Source organism: Equus asinus, chromosome 14 (assembly GCF_041296235.1).
Source record: "Equus asinus isolate D_3611 breed Donkey chromosome 14, EquAss-T2T_v2, whole genome shotgun sequence".
Lineage (NCBI taxonomy): Eukaryota > Metazoa > Chordata > Mammalia > Perissodactyla > Equidae > Equus > Equus asinus.
Window position 1 is genome coordinate 6,917,474 of NC_091803.1, and position 21,861 is coordinate 6,939,334.

Sequence of the window (21,861 nt, forward strand, 5' to 3'; positions counted from 1 at the left end):
TAAGTGGGAGTAGATTAAACCCTCCACTCCTTCCTCTGTCCACCCCCCAAATAAAAGGGTAAAGCCAGAACACACCTTTCAGTATGAGCCGATACACTCTGGCTGGGCAGAGGCCTTGAACTCTCCTAAGGGATGGGACCTTGTGGCAGGCCAACTGGCTGCCACGGCAGAACTCATCAAAGTGACAGAGACGACTCAAGCTGTGGCCTCCCTCGTGGTTTACAGACTGAACAGTAACCGTGACCACTTTGCTCTGGGAGCCACTCAGCTCCAGGGTGCTGAGAAGGGACCCTCCACGGTTTCCAGTTGTCTGCAGTGGTAGCAGTTAATAGGCAGGTCCCATTGGCTGGGGGAAAATAACTCAGGAAAACAGCTTCAGTCATGCTCATGCCACACAGAGGAAAGTGTTCAGCACCATTATTCGCATGTGGTATTTGGAGAGAATGAAAGAGGACAATGGAAAGGCGCTGGCATTGATTGAATGCCTGTGATTGTGGCGGTTGGTGCTTCACAGACATGTTATCACATCGGGGTGTCATGATGAGGCTGTGAGTTAAACAGCAATATTCCTGGTTTACACTCCAGGTGGCTCCCGGAGGGTGAACCACTGGCTGAAGGTTGCTCAGCTGGTCAGTGGTTGAGTTGACCACATCTGTCCAATTTCAGAGTGCTGGTTTCTTTCCCTGTGCCACGCTGCCGCACAGAAAGTACTGGAATGTCTTTTCCTTCTTTCATTCAACAAACACTTAATAACGTTTACCATGTGCCCAGTACTGTTTTAGGTACTGGGGATAAAGCGGAGAACAAGACAGAGGGAGGACCTGTTCTTGTGGAAATGGCATCTTTTAGTAGGGCGTTAGGGGAGACAGCAAACAAATGAGTCGTTCTTTTAACCTTTTTAATGTGGCTGTAGAAAACTTAAAATGACACTTGTGACTCCCATTGCATTTCCAGTGGGCAGGGCTCCTGTAGAGCAGTGCTTTTTAAACTTGAAATGCACATGGATCACCTGGGGTGTTGTTAACATGCAGATTCTGATTCAGCAGGTCTGGGGAGGGGCCTCAGACTCTGCATTTCTAACTTCCCAGTTAATGCTGATGCTGCTGATCCCTGAACCTCACTTTGAGAAGCAGGAGTCTAGAGAGTAATTGGGGTGTGTGTGTGTGCATGCACAGATATTATTTTAAGTCAAATGGTTAGGGGAAACCTCTCTGGGGAGGGGATGTAAATGAAGTGAAAGAGTAAGAATCTTCCATGTGGAGATGTAGGTGGAGAGGTTTCCAATAGAGGGAACAGCAGGCACAAAGGCCCTGAGGTGGAAACAGGCCTTATGGCCTTACAGAGTGTTCTTTCATTATTTCAAAAGCAAGGTGTTTGTAGCTGGACAAAATTGGGTTTTGCAACTTACTAGTTAGATGATCTTGGTTGGATAACTGATTTAACATCACTCATTTTCAGTTTGTTTATCTGAGAATAATGCCTTCCTTGCAGGATTGTTGAGAGGAATAAATGAAATAATAAAATTGAATGTATTTTCTAAGCAAAAAGTGAGTATCCTAGACCAAAAATCCAAATGGACTCAACTACTGGGTTTTTCCATTTCTCAAATCCTTTTGGTCTCATATGCCTTACCTTCTGTCACAGCTGTCTTAATACTGAGAGAAGAGTCTGTTATTGGGGGTGTTTTTAGGAAAAGTCTAATAATGATTGGCTTTGCAGTCTACATCTGATTAACCTCTTAAACCAAGGGTCACCAACTCACATGCCTTCTGGGCCCACAGCGATTGTATAAATGAGTGAAATAGACCAGGTGGTGAGAAACTGGGATGCACAAGCTCTGTCTAAAGGGACAGCTACTCTTTTCCACGTGCAAATGTGGCATCAGGGTTATCAGATCTTCCACTTGGTAAGAGAAACTGGAAATCCAGTTTTTGATGTGAAATTATCTGGTGTTTAATGCTGGCAACAGATGGAAATTTCTTCCGAGCGCAATGTGGGCCAGCACTGCGGACAAACAAAACCCACCTGTGGGCTCGGTACAGGCAGCCGGCTACCAGTCTGTGACTCTGGCTTAAACTCATTTTGGAAAGTAACTGGCACACCCGTACCCTTTGTGGTTGTCAGAATTGTGGCTTCTGTGTGCTATTTTAGGTTACAGTTTTCCCCCTTTGCAGATGTTGCAAGAGCGTGGGGCAAATACCTGCCAGATACATTGCAACAACAGCAAAAGGAGCTGGGTAGAAAGAGGAACATCGAGGCAGAAAAAGACAATTCCCCAATAAATTTCCCATTTGTTCCCAATGAACATTTTCCAGAAGTTGAGAAAATTTTCAGCTTTTCACTCATTAACGAGGCAGTCCCCTATTTGATCCATATTGATAAACTATACTTATATAATAGGTTCTGGTCAGGTGGATTGAGTAAGACCTGAGAGTTAGAAAAATTGAGTTCTGGCTTTGCCTTGCCCCATCCTAGTTCTGTTGGGCGTTGGGTTACTTATATTAAATTGTTTCTTTCTCTCCTTTTCTTTTCTTTTCATCTTTTTTTTTTAAATCCCTGTTTCTTTTCTGATGAGGTTATATTGTCTCCGTAGGGCCCATTCGCCCACTAAAATGCTTTGGTTCTGGAGCAGACGTCTGTGTTAGACCCTTCAGAGGAAGCAGGAGAGCACTGTAGGAGCAACATTATTTGGAGCCAGTTTTCGTATCTCTGAGTCAGAATCCACTGCATCCTCCTTGTGTGACCTTAGACAAGTTACTTAATATCACCAAGCCTCCATTTTTTTGTCTGCAGAATGGGCTCAATGTTACTTACTTGCAAGTGATTATGTGAGGGTGAAATGAAGTGACCCTTAAAAAGTGCCCCCACGCAGAGTGTATGACATGATAAATTTCTTCTTCTCCTTCTCTCCTCTCTCTCTCTCCTAATTTTCCTTTTCCTTTGCATTTCTCCTTCATTTTCCTTCAATTCCTTCCTTTTATCTTGCCTATCAGTACAGAAGGCCCTACAGAGAAAGCTGTAATGCATTTTTCATTAGCAAATCATCTTTCATTTCAAGATTATGTCTGAATGAGGGATCTCAAACCCTGAAGCAGATCTTAAGTAGCTCTCCAGAGAATAATCCAAACCGATTCCAGAATTGGGTCTACTGTGACATGAGCCGAAGGAGGAGAAGAGTCTGATTTCCTGGGGTACCTGCAGCCAGCCTTCTCCACTAAGGGGACGGGGGATGGAAGGGGGCAGGCTCTCGGGGCTTTCCTTCTCATATTTTCTTGAGCCCACTGTAGGAAGGAGGCCGCTTGCAGTGGAGAGAGACTGAGGCATTTAGAATGCTGAGGGCATGCTTTGCCTTCCATTTTTCTGCAGAGCTGAAGGCACTGGAGAAGGCAGGACTGTTCTGGCAGACCCCGCCAAACTTCCTACGTTGCTATTTGGCCACTTTCCCTGGAGTTCTCCAGCCATCATAACATGACTTAATTATTTTAACTTTTGTAAATCATACCAGGCATTTTTAGTTTTAAATTGAGTCAGGAGAGGGGCCTTGAGACTTTAGGTGAATGAGAGATTGCCAGGGTTGTACGTTAGAAAGTTTTAAAGGTTTTGGGTTTGCATAATGGATGCTATTTCTGAAACTGATTGAACCAACGATCTTTCAAGTAATCTCTTGATTCCATTGGTCTCTGCGGTTTGACAAGCTCCTCTGTAACTGTCTTGGGAATTTCAGTCTGAAATTATAATTCACTAAGGGAGCTTTTCAGCCCATCTTGCCATTCATTAAAAGCAAGCGGTTGATTTTTTTTTTTCTTAACACTCACTAGTTATGGTTGCCTGCCTTTACTTTTTTTTTTTTTTTCAATCTTTATTTAAGAATGTGTAAAGCATATTTACAGGGAAACAAAGCAGCACATCAATTAGGCAATACTTTTTTGGTTGTGAATGATAGAAATTGAGCTTAAATTATTATAAACAAAAAAAGATGCTTTATTGGCTTATGTAATTAGGAAGTCTGTGGGGTAAGTGGCTTCAGGAAAAGCTGAATCCAGGGGCTTGAGTGATTTGACAAGGTCTCTGTCTCTTTCCATTCTTTGCCGGGTTTGTATCTACCTTGCCTCATTCTCAGATAGATTATCTCACTACATTTTAGGCAAGATGGTAAGCAGCAACCCGAGACAAACATTATATGTTTATTTAATTCTTTTGGAAGTAATACATTTTTTTTAAATTGAGAGGTTTATGCTTTCCCCCAAATTACAGAATTGTTAAACCCCATTACGGAAGTCTCTAGTGTATTGTTTTCCTCTGCATTGTGTTGAATTGTAAATGCTATTGCAAATTCCAGAAATATAAAATTTTCTAAATTTTATAGTCTCTTTTCTTGGTCTCTTGAAAATTTTCAGCTAGCTCTATTCACGTAAAAATACCCTCAACCAAAAGCAGTAGTAAACCATAGAGAAGAAAATAACTTCTCCATTAAAACACAGACGGCTCCACCACAAAGGCCCATATGAAATGACCACACATTTAAGCAAAGCTGAGTTCCCGAAGGCCAAGAAGATTCCATGATGGATTGCCTCCAAAGGAGAAGCGTAGATCCATATTTTCATGAGTACAGTTTTGCTGATCTAAAGATGTCTGGGCACACTGAACAAAGTACTTTACTTATAAATGTAAGTTCACATTTGTGATGTCTGATCACTGAGATAACTAATAATGAGGCTACATGAAACTTAGGGTAGATAAGTGATTTTGAAAAAACTTTTCTTAAGGGCTTCTGCAAGAAATTCCTGGAGATGCCTTTTGTCCAGGTTGGGTCATGTGCTCATTCCTAAAGCTGTCGTTGTGTAGTACCCTCATCGGGCCTGGCTGATGTAGCCACCCCTTTGGCCTGGAGTGGTGGGGGGAGTAAGCAACCAGGGCTAGTCCCACTGAGACCATAGGGAATAGTTTCCCCATGATGATGAGGTGTTCAAGGGTTCTGTTGCTAGAAGAAGTGGGGACCAGTCTAGCCACATGTTTATTAAACCTATAAAGATCTACTTGGGACAGGTGTATGATCTCTCTGAGTATTTAAACCCGGAAAGAGGGACAAAGGGTTAATATTGGGAGGTTCCATGCAGTTGTTATTTTAGTTATTCATTCATTTATTTATTCATTAACCATGTATTGACTGTCAACTTTGTGCTGGGGCAGACATGAATCAGTCATGGCCGGTGACCTGAAAGAGCCTGCAGAGTGGAGAAACGGACAAGTGAATGGTTACCTCACAAAGTAATAAAAGTCCTGACACAGTGGGGTTTATTCCAGGAATGGAAGGATGGTTCAATCTTAGGAAATCTAATAATTTGACTTATTCTTAATATGGGTCAATGAGAAAAATTCTGTGATTTATTTGATGGATGCTAAAAGGCATGTGATTAAATTAGCATCTATCTCTAATTTTTAGAACACCTCCTAATAAAATGGGATCTTCCCCAAAGCCAGCATCATCTTTAATGGTGTAATACTAGAAACATTCCCATTAAATCCAGAGCAAGACTAGAATGCCCATTATCATCACTATTATTTACCATTGCTCAGTAATTAATAGATGATGCAGTTAGATACAAAAAAGAATAAGAAAGGGGGAGGTAGAATTATCAGCATTTGCCAGTAATTTCATTTCTTTTGGAAAATCTAAGATAACCAATCCCCCCATGAATCTATTAGAAACAATAATAGGGTTCATTAAGGGCACTGATGAGGAAATTACTATGCAAAATCTGTAGTTTTCCTATATGCCTACCCCAACCGTTTTGGAAATATAATGAGAGAAAATATTCTATTTATAGAACCAGCCAACCAAACAGAAGAACTTGAAATATATTTAGCAAAAGTTGTGAGGGACTTGTAAGAACCAAATTTTAGTACTTTATGGAGGGGCATCAAAGAAAGAGGAGGAAATGGAAAGTGACCTCTTTCTCTTGGCTAGCATGTCTTTTTTCCATCCCTCCCCCCTCCCTCCCTCTCTCTCATCCTGTCCCTGGCTCTTCCCTCCTCCCTCCCCTCCCTCCCTCCCTCTCTCCCTCCCTCCCTCTCATCCTGTCCCTGGCTCTTCCCTCCTCCCTCCCCCCTCCCTCCCTCTCTCCCTCTCATCTTGTCCCTGGCTCTTCCCTCCTCCCTCCCCCCTCGCTCCTCCCTCCCTCCCTCTCATCCTGTCCCTGGCTCTTCCCTCCTCCCTCCCCCCTCCCTCCCTCCCTCCCTCCCTCTCATCTTGTCCCTGGCTCTTCCCTCCTCCCTCCCCCCTCCCTCCCTCCTTCCCTCCCTCTCTTGTCCCTGGCTCTTCCCTCCTCCCTCCTCCCTCCCTCCCTCCCTCCCTCTCATCTTCTCCCTGGCTCTTCCCTCCTCCCTCCCCCCTCCCTCCTCCTTTGATTAGAGTTCTTTGCTGCTAAGTTGAGGGTGTGTTTGAGAGTGGTCTGAAAGTATTGCTTATATGAACGTGGCGAAAATGTTGTATTTCATGTATAGAATTCCCTTACTTTCCACATTACGGAGAAGATGGTAAGACAGCTGTTACTGTTTAGATTCATAAACAGTGGGGTGGGTGCTGATTGTTTTCTATCCCAAATTCATGGGTGGTAGGACTGTGCCAAGATGTGGATTAATAGTTGAATTAGTGTAAATCAGTAAATTTACATGCACTCCTGTTGTTGCAAAGCAAAAGTCCAGTCAGGGACAAGTGATGGTTATTCTCAATGGGACAGGTAGATGACAGTGTGGATGGGAAAGAATAATGGTGGTGGTGGTAGTGACAGCAGTGGTGATAGACACATATTGTATTCCTGTGCACGCACCAGGCTCTGCTCCAAGCAGTGGAGTCATTGAGTCTTCAGAGGACCTGGCGAGATAGGCGCTGTGATTTTACAGGCGAGGGAGCTGAGGCACAGAGAGGTCAAGTAACTTGCTCGAAATGTGGAGTTGGGATTCAGACCCAGGTGTTTGGCCACAAACATGCGGCATTTCCTTTTATTTGTTTCAAATCTCTTTCCCACTGTAGGTGATGTCTTTCAGCATCACGGGAGTGAATAATAACTGCTGGCATTCCCTTCTAGGAGCTTGTGATTCTCCGCATGCAGATGGACTGCTTGCCGACCGGATGGGCTAATTGAGGCGTTCTCGACCCAGCAGCAAACTGTGGCAGTGGCTTCCATTCTGGGACCAGGCTCATTCCCACTGTTCCCTTCTCCTGAAATGCTCGGCCCCAGATGCTTAAACTACCCTCGACTCCTTATCTGTCCTTCAGGTGTTAGCTCAAATTTCAGCTCCTGGAAAATATCTCTCCCAGTTACCTAATTTAAAGACCCTTTTCCACGTCTGAGCTTGTGACGCTGTTTTATTTTCTTCAGAGCATTTACTGCTTTCCAAAATCATGCTACTTAGTTACTTCTTCCTCACCAGAAGGCAGATTACATGAGAGTGGGGGTCTTGTCCATCTTGTTCCTTGCCGGTGCCCAGGACAGTGCTTAGCACCCAGCAGGCACTCCGTCATGGTAGTTTATTAATCACTAATTCTGAATCAATGAATTAATGAATGGAAGGAGGGCCTGCTGTGTGCTAACTTTTCTTGCAAAACTCCAGGCTTCTGAAAAGAAATGACACTCATGTTTCTTGGGAACTCTGGCTAAGAATTGTTGTCAGCTCTTTCACGTCCTACTTTTGCAAGACTATTTTGGGTACAAGAAAGAGAAACCCACTCAAACAAACCATGTGGGCTTAACAGTCTCCCACAAGCTGCCTACCACACAGGACATCACCTCCTTTATTCCTCACTGCAGCCTCGTGAAGTCGAGACTTTCTCATCCCAGTGTTACACAGAAAGCAAATGCGACCTGGAAGGGCGGGCAGGAGTCCCAGGGTCACACAGCAGGCTGGCAGAAGCCAGGTATCTTCACTGTAACACATGGCTTTTGGTTCCTGGCCTTTGTTGCTGATGCTGCCAAAGTTTTAGAAGAGTTCGATTACTCCCGATAGACCATTATGTTCTAAGAGTGGATTATGTTTCTCTAAATGTGTTATCGAAATTACGTAGTTGGCATTTAACAATCAAAACATTACGCTGAGGCCCGTGTTCGATATGTCACTCACTGTAGGTACAGGGGCACCCTTCCCGGTGCCTCCTGGCTGAGCCTTCTGCAGGGGGCTGGAGGTTTGGGTGTCGCTGGAGCTGAGGAAGTATTTGAGCCTAACTGCCTGAGCGCCTCTGTCACAGGGCATTTGGACTGTTTGGAGCTATGTTGCGTTTTGAAAGAAAAAGCTGAACCTGAAATCAGAATTAAGGCTTTGAGTCTGAGTTCTGTGTCTACCTTGCCTTGTGCACATAGATAAGTATTCAGCCTTTGAGCCTTTGTTTTCTCATCTCTCAAATAGGAGTACCAGCCTCTAATAATTCCATGGTGCTTTTGCAAGGATAGAATGATGATGTGGTGCTGGCATCTGTTTTGTCTACGTCTGTTAGTTATTAATCCATGCACGTTTTCGTGAATTCCCCCAGGTAACTGGTTTTCTGGAATATTGCCCTCCAGGGAGTACCTGAAATACAGGACGAGCATTCTTATCATAAAGTTAGATTAAGAAGTTTAATTTACAGAAACTATTATACACCATGGATATCAAACATCGTGAGGGCAGACTGCATAAAGATCCTGGAATTCTGGAGAACCTCTGTCTGCATAACTCTTTCACCCAGCTCAGGACCACTGATGCGTCATTCTTTTGTACTGAAAAACGTACAGAGCGGTGGGGTACACTTGCTTCTTAGGATTGTGCTGTGGCTCCCGAACTTTGGGAGTGACCAGGAGATTCTTTCATTTTACTCTCAAATGACCTATCATTTCTTTTTCCTCTGCACCCTGTCTCTTTTCCAGGTTGGCATATTAACTTCTTACCTTCTGGCTGCCTGACTAACCTACTTTCTCACCTATAGAAGACAGAATAATGCCCCCCCCACCATAACCACGTCCTAATTTCCGGAAACTGTGAATATGCTAGAATATGTGGCAAAGGGTAATTAAGGTTGCACATGAAATTATGATTTCTAGACAGCTAATCTTGAGATGGGAGATAATCCTGGATTATCTGGATGGGCCCAGTGTGATCCCAGGGGTCCTTTTAAGTGGAAGAGGGAGGCACGGAGTGAGAGTCAGAGGGATGGCAGCATGAGAGGGGCTCAACCTGCTGTTGCTGGCTTCGAAGATAGAGGAAGGGGTCATGAGCCAAGGAATTCAGGAAGCTTCTAGAAGCTAGGGAACAGGGAAGGAAATCCATCCTTGCTTAGAACCTCCAGAGGAACGCAGCCTGTGGACACTTTGATTTTAGCCCGTGGAGACCCGTGTCAGAGTTCTGGCATCCAGAACAGTTAAGCCATCGGTGAATGGTCATTTGTTACAGCAGCAGTACGCTCTCCTCAGATAGCTCGAGCGGTCTCCGTCTCATTCCATTTCTTCCCTTTGCTTTGTCTCCCTTTCTGGAAAATACCCCCTCTGGGGCTCTTTAGTTCTCTCGCCAAACAGCAAAAAAGATGTACCCATCCAATATTTGCAGATGGTAACTGTACGAGTTAGGGTGAAAACAAAGAGACCCCAACACAGTGGCTTCCGTAAGACAGACAATGATTTTTCTACTACGCAACGAAAGTTGATATTCACAGTTTGTAGCAGTCAGGGCTGCGTGGCGACCAGCCACTCCGAGAGACCCAAGCTGACCACAGTGAGTGCAGGCGTGTGTGTTTGAACAGCAGCCGTGCATGAGCACTCCAGCCAGTCCTGCAGGGGCAGCTGTGCTCCAGGAGACCGTTCAGAGACCCACGTTCTGTTCTTCCCATCTGGTTGCTCTGCCGTCCCCCAGGGAGCTTGTTAGAAAAGCAGAATCTCAGATCCCATCCCAGACTTTCTGAAGCAGAATTTACGTTTTAAGACAATACTTGGGTAATTATTATGCACGAAGTTTGAGAAACATGGCCTAACGGCAAGGTGGTTCCACTTCGGCATCAATGACACTTGGGGCCAGGAAAGTCTTTGTTGCGGGGGGCTGTCCTGTGCATTGTAAGATGTTTAGCAGCCTCTCTGGCCTCTACCCCGCCAGACACTAGTAGTTAGGCCCTCCCCCAGTTTTAGTAACCAAAAATGTCTCCAGACGTTACCAAATGTCCCCTGGGGTCCAAAACTCCCTCTGATCGAGAACCCCTGCCTTAGAGGGTTTTCTCTGCTGCGTGATGGGAGCTGGGACTGCACCCCATCTGCATTGCAGCCACCATGAAGCAGCGAGGGCAGAAGGCCGGGAGCGGGTTCCTCTTCAGCAGGTGAGGCAGTAATGACGCTCATAACTTCCGCTCTCCTTCTGCTGGGGAGACTTCGTTGCATGGCCACCTCCAGCTGCAGAGGACTCTGGGGAACTTACTGGTCTGTGTGCCCAGGAAGGAGGAGAGAACGAGTCTGGGGACAGTCAGCTGTCTGCTACAGTAACTCACGCAAGGATGTGCTCATACTGTATTTCTTTATTCTCTTCTATCCGAAGTCAATCCAATTGGCAGGGTGAAATAAATTGACGAGGTATTTTTTTAATTATTTTTTGCAGTTGGAACACAGAACTATTTTAGGAGGTCACAGGATGTTTTAGGAGCACACATAAAATTTACCCAAAGCTCTGATAGTGTGTATTTTGATATCAAGAGTTTGGTATCTTCTAAACTTCAGTTGTGAGTATTATTCCTGCAAGTTTCTTTATTTTTTCTTTTTCCATATAGATGTATTTGCCTATATTGATTTTTTATGTGAAAAATAATTTTGTTCAATCATTGTAAAGACTAGATCATACTATAAGTGTGTTGTTGTGGTGGAGATAGACGTGCATGTCCATACATGTCTATGTATGTGTGTGTGTCGGTAGCTATCAGTAGACATCTCTTTCTCTGTGTATCTATTTATTTGGCACCACCTGCCTTGGTACCCCCTCACCCCTTGCCCAGGCTGCTGCAGCCGACTTCTGTTCTTGTTCCGCTGACTTTCTTGCCCTCTGTAATCTGATCTCCACACAGTGGCTGGGGGAAGTGATCCTTTTAGAACATAAAGCAGGCCACATCACTCTCCTAATTTAAATTTTCCAATGGCTTGTTGTCAACCTAGAGAAAACTTCTAAGTCCTGGCCATGATCTACAAGGCCCTACAGGATCAGACCCTGCCAACCTCTTCAGCCACATTCACTTGTCATCTTCTCTTTGCTCCTCTCCTTGAGCCACATTAGCTTCCTTGCTGTATCTGAGAAGCCAAACATGGCCCTGCCTCAGGACCTTTGCACTTGTTGCCCGCTCTGCCTTTAATGCTTTTTCCTTAGATAATTTCTTGGCTTGCATCCCTCCTTCATTCGAGCCTCTGCTGGGCTGTCCCTCCCTCCTCAATATGGCTTTTTCTTGTACTGTCTGGACTCCCCTTGTACATTCTTGGTGCTAAGAAAGAGCTCCACTCATTGGAAAATGCTGGTAAACACAATATTGCCATTAATATTTGCCTACGTTCCCCAGTTACACTACCCCAACCCAACGTTCTGGTGTCTTAATTTCTTGGTTCTTAATCCCCCCATTCTTGACGGAAGATGTTGCTTTGATCTGGTGGCACAAAATGACCTCGATGTTGCTGTGGTCAATTGAAAAGATGCTTAGGTAACTCTTAGATGTTCCTGTTATTTAAGTAGACTGCCTCTAGGGGGTGGTGATGCGATACAGGCTGAGTCCGGAGTGAGGCGTTTTCCTGAGATGTGGGATGTGCGTGGCTCCTTGCTCCTTCCAAGCTAGGTTAACCCTCCACATTTGCCCCTGAAAATAAGACACTTTAGGAAAGGCTCACTTTCAGTAAATAATAAACAAACACCAAAAGCAATGTTTAAAGCAAACTCAAGTATAGTTGAGTATCTTTTTTTCTCTACCCACTTTCTAGCTAGTTTTTCATTTGTGTTCAGATACAGAGAGAATATTCCTGTTACTGTCTGAATATGGACAATGAACATACTACGTTACCATAAATATATGTTAAGACATTATTATTAGAAATTATTATTATAACATATATGCCCAATATTAAATAGGTAAACTACCCACTTAGATTCTGAGAATCGCATGACAGGTTCAACCAACAAACCGCATGACCTCACCCAGAACCGCTGATTTCCTTATTTAGCGTGAAACAGAGAGTTTGTTCTGTCCGTACTGACTGGTTCTCATTCACTTATGAATTGCTGGGTTGAAAGTCTAGTGTTTTGGTTTACCTTCAACTCTTGGCCTTGATGCTCCTAGATTTTCCTGGCTTTGTGTCTCTTTTCAGTCCCTTTACCTCTCATCCTCCAGGAGGAAGAAATTGCCCCAAATCATGATATGTTAGAGCACTTTTAAAGAAAATCTTTCCCAGTGTTTTGAAACTTAGCTTTAGCTGCAGAAATCTATTGGGTAGGATTCTTCTGGTTATAACACACGGAAATTCCAGGTGAAATCTGAAATAAGCATGAATCAAAAAAGAATTTAGGGGTCGGCCTGGTGGCGTGGTGGTTAAGCTGGTGTGCTCCACTTCTGTGGCCTGGGGTTTGTAGGTTCGGATCCTAGGTGCGGACCTACACACCGGTCATCAAGCCACGCTGTGGCCGCGTCTGCATACAAAAAATAGAGGAAGATTCCTTAGATGTTAGCTCAGGGACAGTCTTCCTCCAGTAAAAAGAGGGAGATTGGCAACAGATGTTAGCTCAAGGCCAATCTTCCTCACCAAAGAAAAGAAAAAGAAAAAGAATTTAATGGCTTATGTATCTGAGAAGTCCTGGGAAGGGGTGGCCTCATTAGGGCTTAAACAGTGTCACTGGATCTCCCACTTCTGGATTCTGCTGCCTCTGAGGTGGTTGGCTGCTTTCTTAAAACCTGTCCCCTTGTGGTCATAAGCGGGTGCCAGCCCAATTTTCTTGCCCCAAATGGAGTAGGAAAAGTGTACCATCTTTGTCACAGAAGTCTCTGCTAACACCTCAGGGTAGCTCATTGCTTCCTTAGGGGTCACGTGCACATCCAGCAAGCAGTCCTTGGTGCCAGAGGGGGTGTGGGGTTTGAGGCACTGCCTCCCTGGAGCAGAGGTGGGAGGCAGTTCCCCTGTGGGCACAGAGGATGAAATGCGGGCATTTTCCCAAAGCAAAGCCAGCAGACGGTTATCAAAGAAGGGAAATGCACGCTGGTGCCAAAACAACAGATGTCTGTTTTGAGACTCTACTGTTCAAACGTCATCTTTCACCGAAGTACCAATGAATAAAACAGACATCCCGAGAGTTCTGCTGGCTTGCGTGGAGATGGGGGACCCGGATCCTCTTCTGTGGCTCTCCTGAGGTGGGCACAAGTAGAATGGCTCCAGATCTCCCTCTGCCAGCTCACTGCTTGGAGACTCTGCATCTCTTCTTTAACACAGAAAGAAAGGAAGGAAGGAAAGGGGAGAGAGAGAGAGGGAAAGCAAGAAAGGAAACTTGTCTAGTCTCTGTGCCTAAGAGCTGTTCAATTCTGAGAAAAATATCTAAAGAACCTGCCCCTCAGAAATCACTAATTATTTACTTAGAATATTTTCTATTTCCGTCACTTCCTTAGCAACCCCTAGCAGCTGCCTGGGAAAATGTAAAGGGATTGTACATTTTACAAGAGAATTCCTCAAATAGCAAGTGAAATGGTTTCGTACGTTCATCTTCCTGCCCAGATTCACTTCAAGTGGAGAGGGAGAAATGATTTGGTGTTTGATCAGTCTTAATACAACAACTAGATTGCCCGAAATTTCTAGAACATCCTGCTTCTGTGTCATTTTCCTCCTTTCATTTGTGGTAAGGCCTACGATATAGATTTAAGTGTGATTCAATCTTTTATGCTTTTGTAAGAGTTTTTATGGAAATCCACATTTTGGGAGAAAAAATTCCTTTATTAAATCTAGTGTCTTGATGTTTTGTTTAAGAATATGTTGTGTTTAAAAATACTTCGTGTACTTTTTGGGTTTCTCATTAGCACACAATGACGTTGTCTTCCTCTGTGTGTGTGTTTGTGTGTGTGCATGTGTATTGTGTTAAAGGTGTCTCTTGAAGGTGCTCTCTCTAGGGAAGCCTTGGGAACTCGTGGACCTTGGGCTTGTGAAGCCCCAGGGTCAGTTGTCAGGTCCAGGCCACTTTTGGTATGGTTCTTGAACTTTCTATGGCTCCAGTCTCCAGCTTTCCCTGACAGGATCCCCCTGGTCCCGCCCCTGTCCTGGCTGTGGAGGAGGAGTCTGGCTCTTTCCTCATTCCCCTGAGAAGAAGACCACAGACCTTTCCCTTTAAGGGTTTGCCGGGTGGAGGTGAAGGAGCTGGAGGAATGAGGAGGAGTAACACAATACCACTTATTGCTGGTCCTCCAGTCTCTGTTGGGCCCATGTATTTGAACACTGGTTTTCAGAGAGTTCTCATCCAGATTTCTTGTGACTGATTTAATGAGTCTGAAGACTTCCTCAAAATTCTCTTTTATTTCAGGAAAAGGCAAAATTTAAAAACCAGTAGATTATGCAGGAAGTTAATTTTTGTGATTTTCACTTTCCAGTAATTGTGCTTTTGCATGTTAGGCATTCTTAGGAAGAGTAGCTAACTTCCTTTGAGTGCTTATGTGACTAAAAGAAAACCCCGATGCATCCCTGCCCCTCCTTTGTCTGAGCTAATCCTCAGGGCAAGCCCTGTTGAGTAAGAGGTGCTGTATGTTATGTGGAAACTGAGGCACAGAGTGGGGAAGAATGATACCCAAAGGTTCACAGGTCATTAGTGACGGGACCTAGATTCGAAGATAAGCATTTAGGGTGTTCTGTTAGCCACAGTGCTGTGCTCTTCTCTGAGAGAGGAGATGCTCAGGTATAGGTCCATCCACAGTCACCCAGAGTCCAGCTGTCTCTTGTGCCTGTCTGCAGACAAAGCTGGGATTCTCTGGAAAGCACTTCTGCAGCCGAATTCCGGATGTCTGCATCTTAGAGGATAGCTCCCATTGCTGCCTTTCGAGGCTGTTTGGGAAGGAAACCCACATCTTCGAAGGCTGTGAAAGACTGTTGCTAATGTCTGCCTACTGCTGTTTGGGGTAAAGGTCTCAGCAGTTCGGATCACTTCAGAGACAGATACTGATTTTCCAAGCCCTGCTGTGAGCCCGCAGCTTCCGAGACCCAGTGACTCAGCCTCCCCTCTCCTCATGGGGCAGCCGAGGCATGAGAATTGCCCTGGGCTGTGTATTTTTTAAAAATAAGGGGATAAGAAAAATCCCTTCAACCTAGGCTATTTGAAGGCAGTGTGAGGGATGGAAGGCAACCCTTCTCCATCATCTTGCTTAGGGATGCTTCTGACCCTCTGCCTCGGTTGTGCCGTGTCTGTGCAGAGAGGGGCTGCTCGCAGACACAGTGGTTTATTCAGTGACATCACGGCCACCCTATGTTCCTAGCGAAGAATGTTTTTTTGCCCCCTGAGGTTAACAACTACCTTTGGAAAAGTGTTTTCGTGAACAGAACTTTGGCTAAAATTGTAGTGATAACATTACTGCCTCGTTGCAAAGCTCTGACACCAGCACTCCTGGTGCAGAGTTACCTGGCACGGAGTAGAGGAGCATAACAAGCATGCTCATCATGCCTGCCAGGAACTTTTATATGCGTTATCTCCCCAAAAACAGTCCTCATGACCACCCCATGAGAGAGAGGATGCTTTTTTAAAGTAGTTTAATTTGTTTCTCTTTTATTGTGTTAAAAAAAACCCATGTTATAAAAGGTACCGTCTTAAGCATTTTGAAGTTCAGTAAAGTATATTCACATTGTTGTGAAATAGATCTCCAGAACTTTTTCGTCTTCTAGATGTGAAACTCTACACCCATTAAATTTTATTTTACTCAATAAATCATAGACATCTTTCCATAATAACAGGAGCGAGACTGTTCTTATCCCCATTTTGCACAGGAGGAAACTGAGGTAGGGAAAGGTAAGTCACCTGCCCCGGGTCACCCTGATCCTAACACGAGTTGGTCTGGATGCCAGTCTCACTATCAAGTCCTGCATTTTGGTCCTGGTCGGGTCCTAGTCTTCCTAACTGCCCTGCGCTTGGTGGGGCACCTGGGACACAGTAGGATTTCACTTAAATTGTTATTATTTAAGCAATACATACTCAGTGAAGACAATGAGAAAATGCTGACAGCACAAAAAGTCCTCTCACCCAAAGATAACTCTTACTAATAGTTTAGCGTATGTTCTTCCCTAAATTTTTCAGTACAGTCATGTGCCGCATAACATCGTTTCGGTCAATGATCCACCGTGTATCTGATGCTGGTGCCGTATAGCTGAGGTGTGCGGCGGGCTATTCCATCTAGGTTTGTGTAAGTGCACTCTATGATGTTTGCACAACGACAAAATCGCCTTACGACACATTTCTCAGAATGTATCCCCGTCGTTACGCGATGCATGACCATACTTACAAAGTATATATAAATCACTTTCTTACAAAAATGTGTACTTTTAAAGATACTACTTTGGTTTTTTCCACCTCCTCAAATTGGAAACAACCCAATGTTCATCAGCAGTGGCATGGATAAATAAAATGGGTTATATGTTTTAAAATGGAATTGTATACAGAAATAAAAATCAACCACAGCCACATTCAAGAAAATTTATGAATCTTACAAGCATAATGAAAGAAGTCAGACATAGAAGAAGAAACTCTGCATGATTTTGTTTAAACACAGTTCCAAGACAAGGAAAGCAAATTCATAAGTTAGAATATTGGTTCCCCTTGGGCGAGTGAGGGCAGTGACCTGGGATCGGTGTATCAGGGGGCCACTGGAGGCTTAGTCACCTTCTGTTTCTTGTGAGTATGGTTGCCGGGTGTGTTCCCTTGGATAATTCATGGAGCTATGCAAGTAGGATTTCCATACTTTCTGGTATGGATGCTATGCTCCAAATTGCAAATCCAATCACATGATTATAGACTTTTTTACTGATTAGTTCCAAGGCATAGTTATTAGTGCAAGACTCCAGAATTATGGATGTGGGTTCATATCGTGGATTTAACCTCTTCTTATGTCAGAGAGACCCTGGCCAATTGATTAACTGTGTGGGCTTTGGTTTCTTCATCTGTAAAATGAGTTAATTTTGGTTCCTCTTACTTAGTGAGATAATTATCTCCTTGCTGGCACAGGGCAAGAACTCCTTGAATGACGGCTTTTATAGTTGTTCTTGCTGTTCTTATCTCTTTAGGTGAGGGAGCTGGTGGATGGTGTCCTGTGGCAGAGGGTGGAGCAGGAGGGGGATCCAGTTAAGACACAGTCTCCTGAGGGGACAGAGCAGAGCTGATGCTGAGGTGTGGGAGGAAGGGTCCAAGGCCTGGGGCCCCCTCCATCCTTCCCTGTCTCAGTTCCTGCCCATCTGTAAACACAGGAAGGGAACTAAACCAGGTCATCTCTAATTGGTTAGTCCTTTCAGCTCGGACATTGAAGAGTCAGGAGGGCAATAGAAATGCCACGAAAATTTAAAAACAAATTTCCCGGTTTGATCCCCATTCAAACACAAAGGACCAGGTCTGGGCGTGAAGGGAGCTGGATATCGGTGGTGGGATAATAGGTCGTTTCCATATTCTTCATTGTGCGTTTTTCCATTTTGGACAGAAGTAGCCTGAGCCAAGGAGCTGCTTGCGTGGCTGAGGACCCTGAGGTGGTTCATTTATCTGAAGACTCCACATGAAAGGCAGCCCCCTGTGTCCTGGAGAGCAGAGAATCACACCCTGTGGATGGGATAGGATCGAGTCCCCTGCGCTCAGGCATGCTCTGTCCACTCTGCCACAGCCCATCCTTAAGGGACATCCCCACATTCGATGGCTTCCTGGGGGGGGCATCAAGAGAAGGGGGCTCAGACTGCCAGTGCCCAGACTCCAAGGGCCTCCACTCTCCTCCCTCTCACCCTGAATCAGCCCCTAGCCCCTCCTGAGTGGAACCCCGTCTTCCCAGCCTGGACCATTAGAGCACGAATTCCCCTTCCCAAGATGCGCATCCTGGAGAAGGGAGAGTCCCCTGGTGTGGACTCTGTCTCCCTTAGGATGTCAGTCTCTCCCAGCCTCCTGGGCTTGGCCTCTACTTGAGGGAATCTGGGTCTCAGAAGCTGTACCTCAGGCCCCTCCTAGCTGGCAATGTGTATGTCACACCCACATCCTGCCCCACCAAGCTGTGTACACATATAGTGCACACAATCCAGGCACTGAGCCTTGTGTGGGGTGAAGATTTGTCCTGCACAGGGAGGCAGGGTGTATGGTGAGGAGAGAAGGAATGCGTGAAATGTATGTAGAACAGGGAGAAATGAGGTCCTCTGGGGACACTGGGAGAGGTGTGGGCAGCACTGAGGGCCCTTGTAGTCTGTGGTTGTGATGTGAAGGTGGGACCAGCCCTCACTGCACCAGCCTCTGCCCCTTTCCTGGCTGGGGGAAGATGCACAGGAGGCAGAGAGTTGGGTTCCCAGGGTGGATTTCACCTGGCCAGGACCATGGAAGGGGTCGGTCAGAGCTACAGGACAGGAGCGTGGGGCTGTCCCGGAGCTCAGTGTCTGCAGAGGAAGAAAGGACGTGATGCAGGGGAAGGAGAGTGAACATGGAGCCAAGTTTGCAGATGGGGAGACCCAGTGGCTGAGGATGAGTGAGGAGAGGGAGCCCACAGTGACTGGGCTGCAAAGACACCACTGGGTGCTGACTGGAAGGGTTGGCCTGAAATGGGTTATCAGTCATGCTGGAGAGGTTTATATGTGTGGAGTGAGGCCAGGGTAGTGGGTGGCAGGGGTTGAGTGAAGGAGGGAGGACAGGGCCCTGAGGGTCCAGGATGTCAGAAGGATCATCTGGGTGGATGGCAGAGTGACCAAGAAGGGTCGAGTCGCAGTGATGGTGAAGAGACAGACAGTGAAGACTTATACAGACACCCGAACACACACACACATGAACACACACACACACAGGGACCCTGATCAGCGCATAGGGTGCAGTTTGGCCCAATGGCTGAGCACAGCTGCCAGAGGTGTCAGCCCTCGTGGGCAGCCCCTTCTCTGTGGCCATGCCACTGTCCCTAAGGTGCTTCCTGCTCTGTGGAGAGCCCCACTCAAGAGCTTCATCATCTTCATGCCCTGATTATTCATCTTGTCCCTGAAGCACTCGATACCATGGTCTCTCTCCAGGATGAACCAGACGTTGATGGTGGGTTGCCACCCTGGAGGTGACATGGGTTAGAGCTATGTTGGACTCCTTGTGGTCTGTGGGGTTGGGGAAGGTCCTAATGCCTGAAGGAGGAAGAGCAGACGTGGGGGAAACCCCGATGCAGGGAGTTGCATGGCCAGGAGGGATGCAGGCCCAGATCCCCAGCAGTGCAGAGTGGAGACGGCTGGTGGCTGGCAGGGAGGCTGTCCAACCTGCGTCTCTTTGCTGGCCTCAGGATCGCTGTCATCAGCCAAGGCTGCCAGAGGCTTGTTTTCACGAGTTCTCTCAACTGCTGCAGGAGCTTAGGAGCAGGTGACCTGAACTTGAGACTTCCTGACCTGGTCTCTGAATGAAATAAGAGGAGGTGACAGGCTCTGTACCAGCAACTTTTGTGTCCGCTGAGGGTGGGGATCCTGTGAGGCCGGGGAAGCACAATTGTCCTGTCCCTGGGCACAAGGCCAGCTGCAGCGAGACAGGTTCACAGGTGGAGGGGTGATCACGGAAGGGCGTGCCCGGGCTGTGGAAAACTGGAGAAAGTTGGTCCTTGGATGGGGTGTGGAAAGAACATGAGCTATGGGTGGGGAGGAGCCAGGATGATTGACAGCTCTGAGCAGTGGAGGAAAAACTGTCTCCCCAAGTAGAGATCTGAGGTTTCCACAGTACAGTAGGAGCTGAGTCTGTCACATGGTGGTTCACCCAGATTCACAGACTGGGTGGTCACCTGGCACATTCCAGCAAAAGTGCTGCCCCCTGGAAACCAAGGCCATCCATGCAGCTGAGCCAGTGGCCACTACCAGATTTTGAATTTTGAGGCAATGATTCCACAAAGGGCATTATAAACAGTTTGCATCCACTTGCCTTCCTAGAAAACAGGAGCTGCCTTCGAGACCTGTTCTGGCATTGGAAGCATCCCAAGGTTTCCAGGGGGTGAATACTGACTTGTCAACCAAAGGGCACGCTCCTCATTCTCTCAATACCCATCCTGCCTCTTCCAACCCAGGGTTGTGCCACCATTTTATCCATTAAGCCCAGCCCCTGCCTTGTCAGTCCCACCCCAATACACCAAGGACACTGAACTGGGGTTCTGCAGCATCTTTGCTGAAAAAAAATGAAAGGATAGTTTCAATCCCATAGCCCCTGTCATCACCTCTCATCACACTCTACTGCCATGATCTCCTGAAGCATGTGAACCTCCGTGACCTCCCTCACAAATGTCCCCAGGCAGTGCTGATGTGGCCGCATAGCATGGATGGTCAGGAGACTGTCCAGTGAATCTTGCAAACTCCTCCTCCCCCAACATCAGCCAGGAGATCACTCCTGGGTGAAGTCCTCCCATCTCAAGCACACTGAGGCTGTGGGTTGCAGGCTTCAGGACTGGCATTCCTCTTGGGTAAAGCTTGCCCATCTGCCACTCAAGAAGACTTTGAAAGTTTGAGTGGGGACCTCATCTTATTTACCTTGTCTCCAGTGCCCAGAATGGTGTAAACAACACCCAGCACATGTGGTAGGCTGAATGGAATGAGCTAACGGAACAGTCAATGCCCTGACTAGCCCCACTTCCCCCTGAGGAACAGAGCATTTTGCCTCTCACTAAGTGACTTTCACAATTCACCCATAAGGCCTAGTCTAAGGACACATAATTCTTGTCTTGCTGACAGTTCCCAACAGGATCCTAGAGAGGCTGTTGGTGTGCTATGGAGAATACCCCAAACCTCTTCCTTGGCCATCTCGCTTACAGAGTTGAGCTGCCAGGTGAGTCCACCAGGGGCCCCACTGGGTACAAGAGGATGACAATGGCTGCCCCTGGCCCATTTGCCCACCTGTCTTGTAGACAAGAGGCCTCTGTTCTTTGTCTCAGCAGAAGCCAGTCCAGAGCTCGCACTCTGGGCTCAGAGATCCCCAGTGCCTATCAGTCTATTCACCTTCCAGCTCACGTGAGAACTGTGAAGCCTCCACTTCCTCAAATACCCACAGCCCTGGGCTTTTGCAGGTTGTAAATGAGAGAAGGCAAGTAAAGCATTATCCAGGGAACCACACTGTAATTAGTTCTTAGTACATGGTGGTGAGTCTCCCTTATTTTCATTAACACCACCACCATCTTTATCGTGTGAAGTGTCCTAGAAACACCAGCACATTAATAATTAGAAGACATAGGACCTATATGGCAGGCCACTGCCTGGCTCCAATGTGCAGGTAGGAGATGAGGCCTGTTTCCAGTACCCCAGGATTGGTATTGGGGAGCTCAGGGGTGGGACGAGAGGGAGGGACACCCCCATGTTGTGCGTTCTGAATTCCAAAAACCTTGAAGTTCATTCTGAAGCCGAAGGGTGGCAGGGATGGCATCACTTTACTCTGGTGATATCAATGGTTCCTGCTCAGCACTTTGTATACCATTTTCCTGAAAGCTTGGGAAAAAAGATGTCGGTAATAAGGGCTTTATGGAGAAAAATGTAACAAGATTGAAGGGACTGAGCCCAGATGTCTTTAAAATGACTAATATCAGAGCAGATGTCCATAGCTCAGGAAAATGGGCTGTGAAGTCAGGTGAAACAAGGAAAGAGATCATATGGTTGATGGAGATACGAGAGGCAAACAGCAAGTTGTCCCTCCACTTGA

The 21,861-nt window shown here is 46.2% G+C and overlaps 2 protein-coding genes across 2 annotated transcripts in view; both read left to right on the forward strand.

The window, feature by feature from the left end:
* LOC139040141 (uncharacterized) overlaps window positions 1-21,861 on the forward strand; it is a 48,913-nt gene that overhangs the window by 4,703 nt on the left and 22,349 nt on the right. The window contains 1 exon segment of the mRNA XM_070484210.1: window positions 20,904-20,997. Within this exon segment, the coding sequence (XP_070340311.1) occupies window positions 20,904-20,997 (94 nt within the window).
* The window catches only part of LOC139040142 (olfactory receptor 2AE1-like), an 81,648-nt gene that overhangs the window by 3,151 nt on the left and 56,636 nt on the right, over window positions 1-21,861 (forward strand). The window lies entirely within an intron of this gene.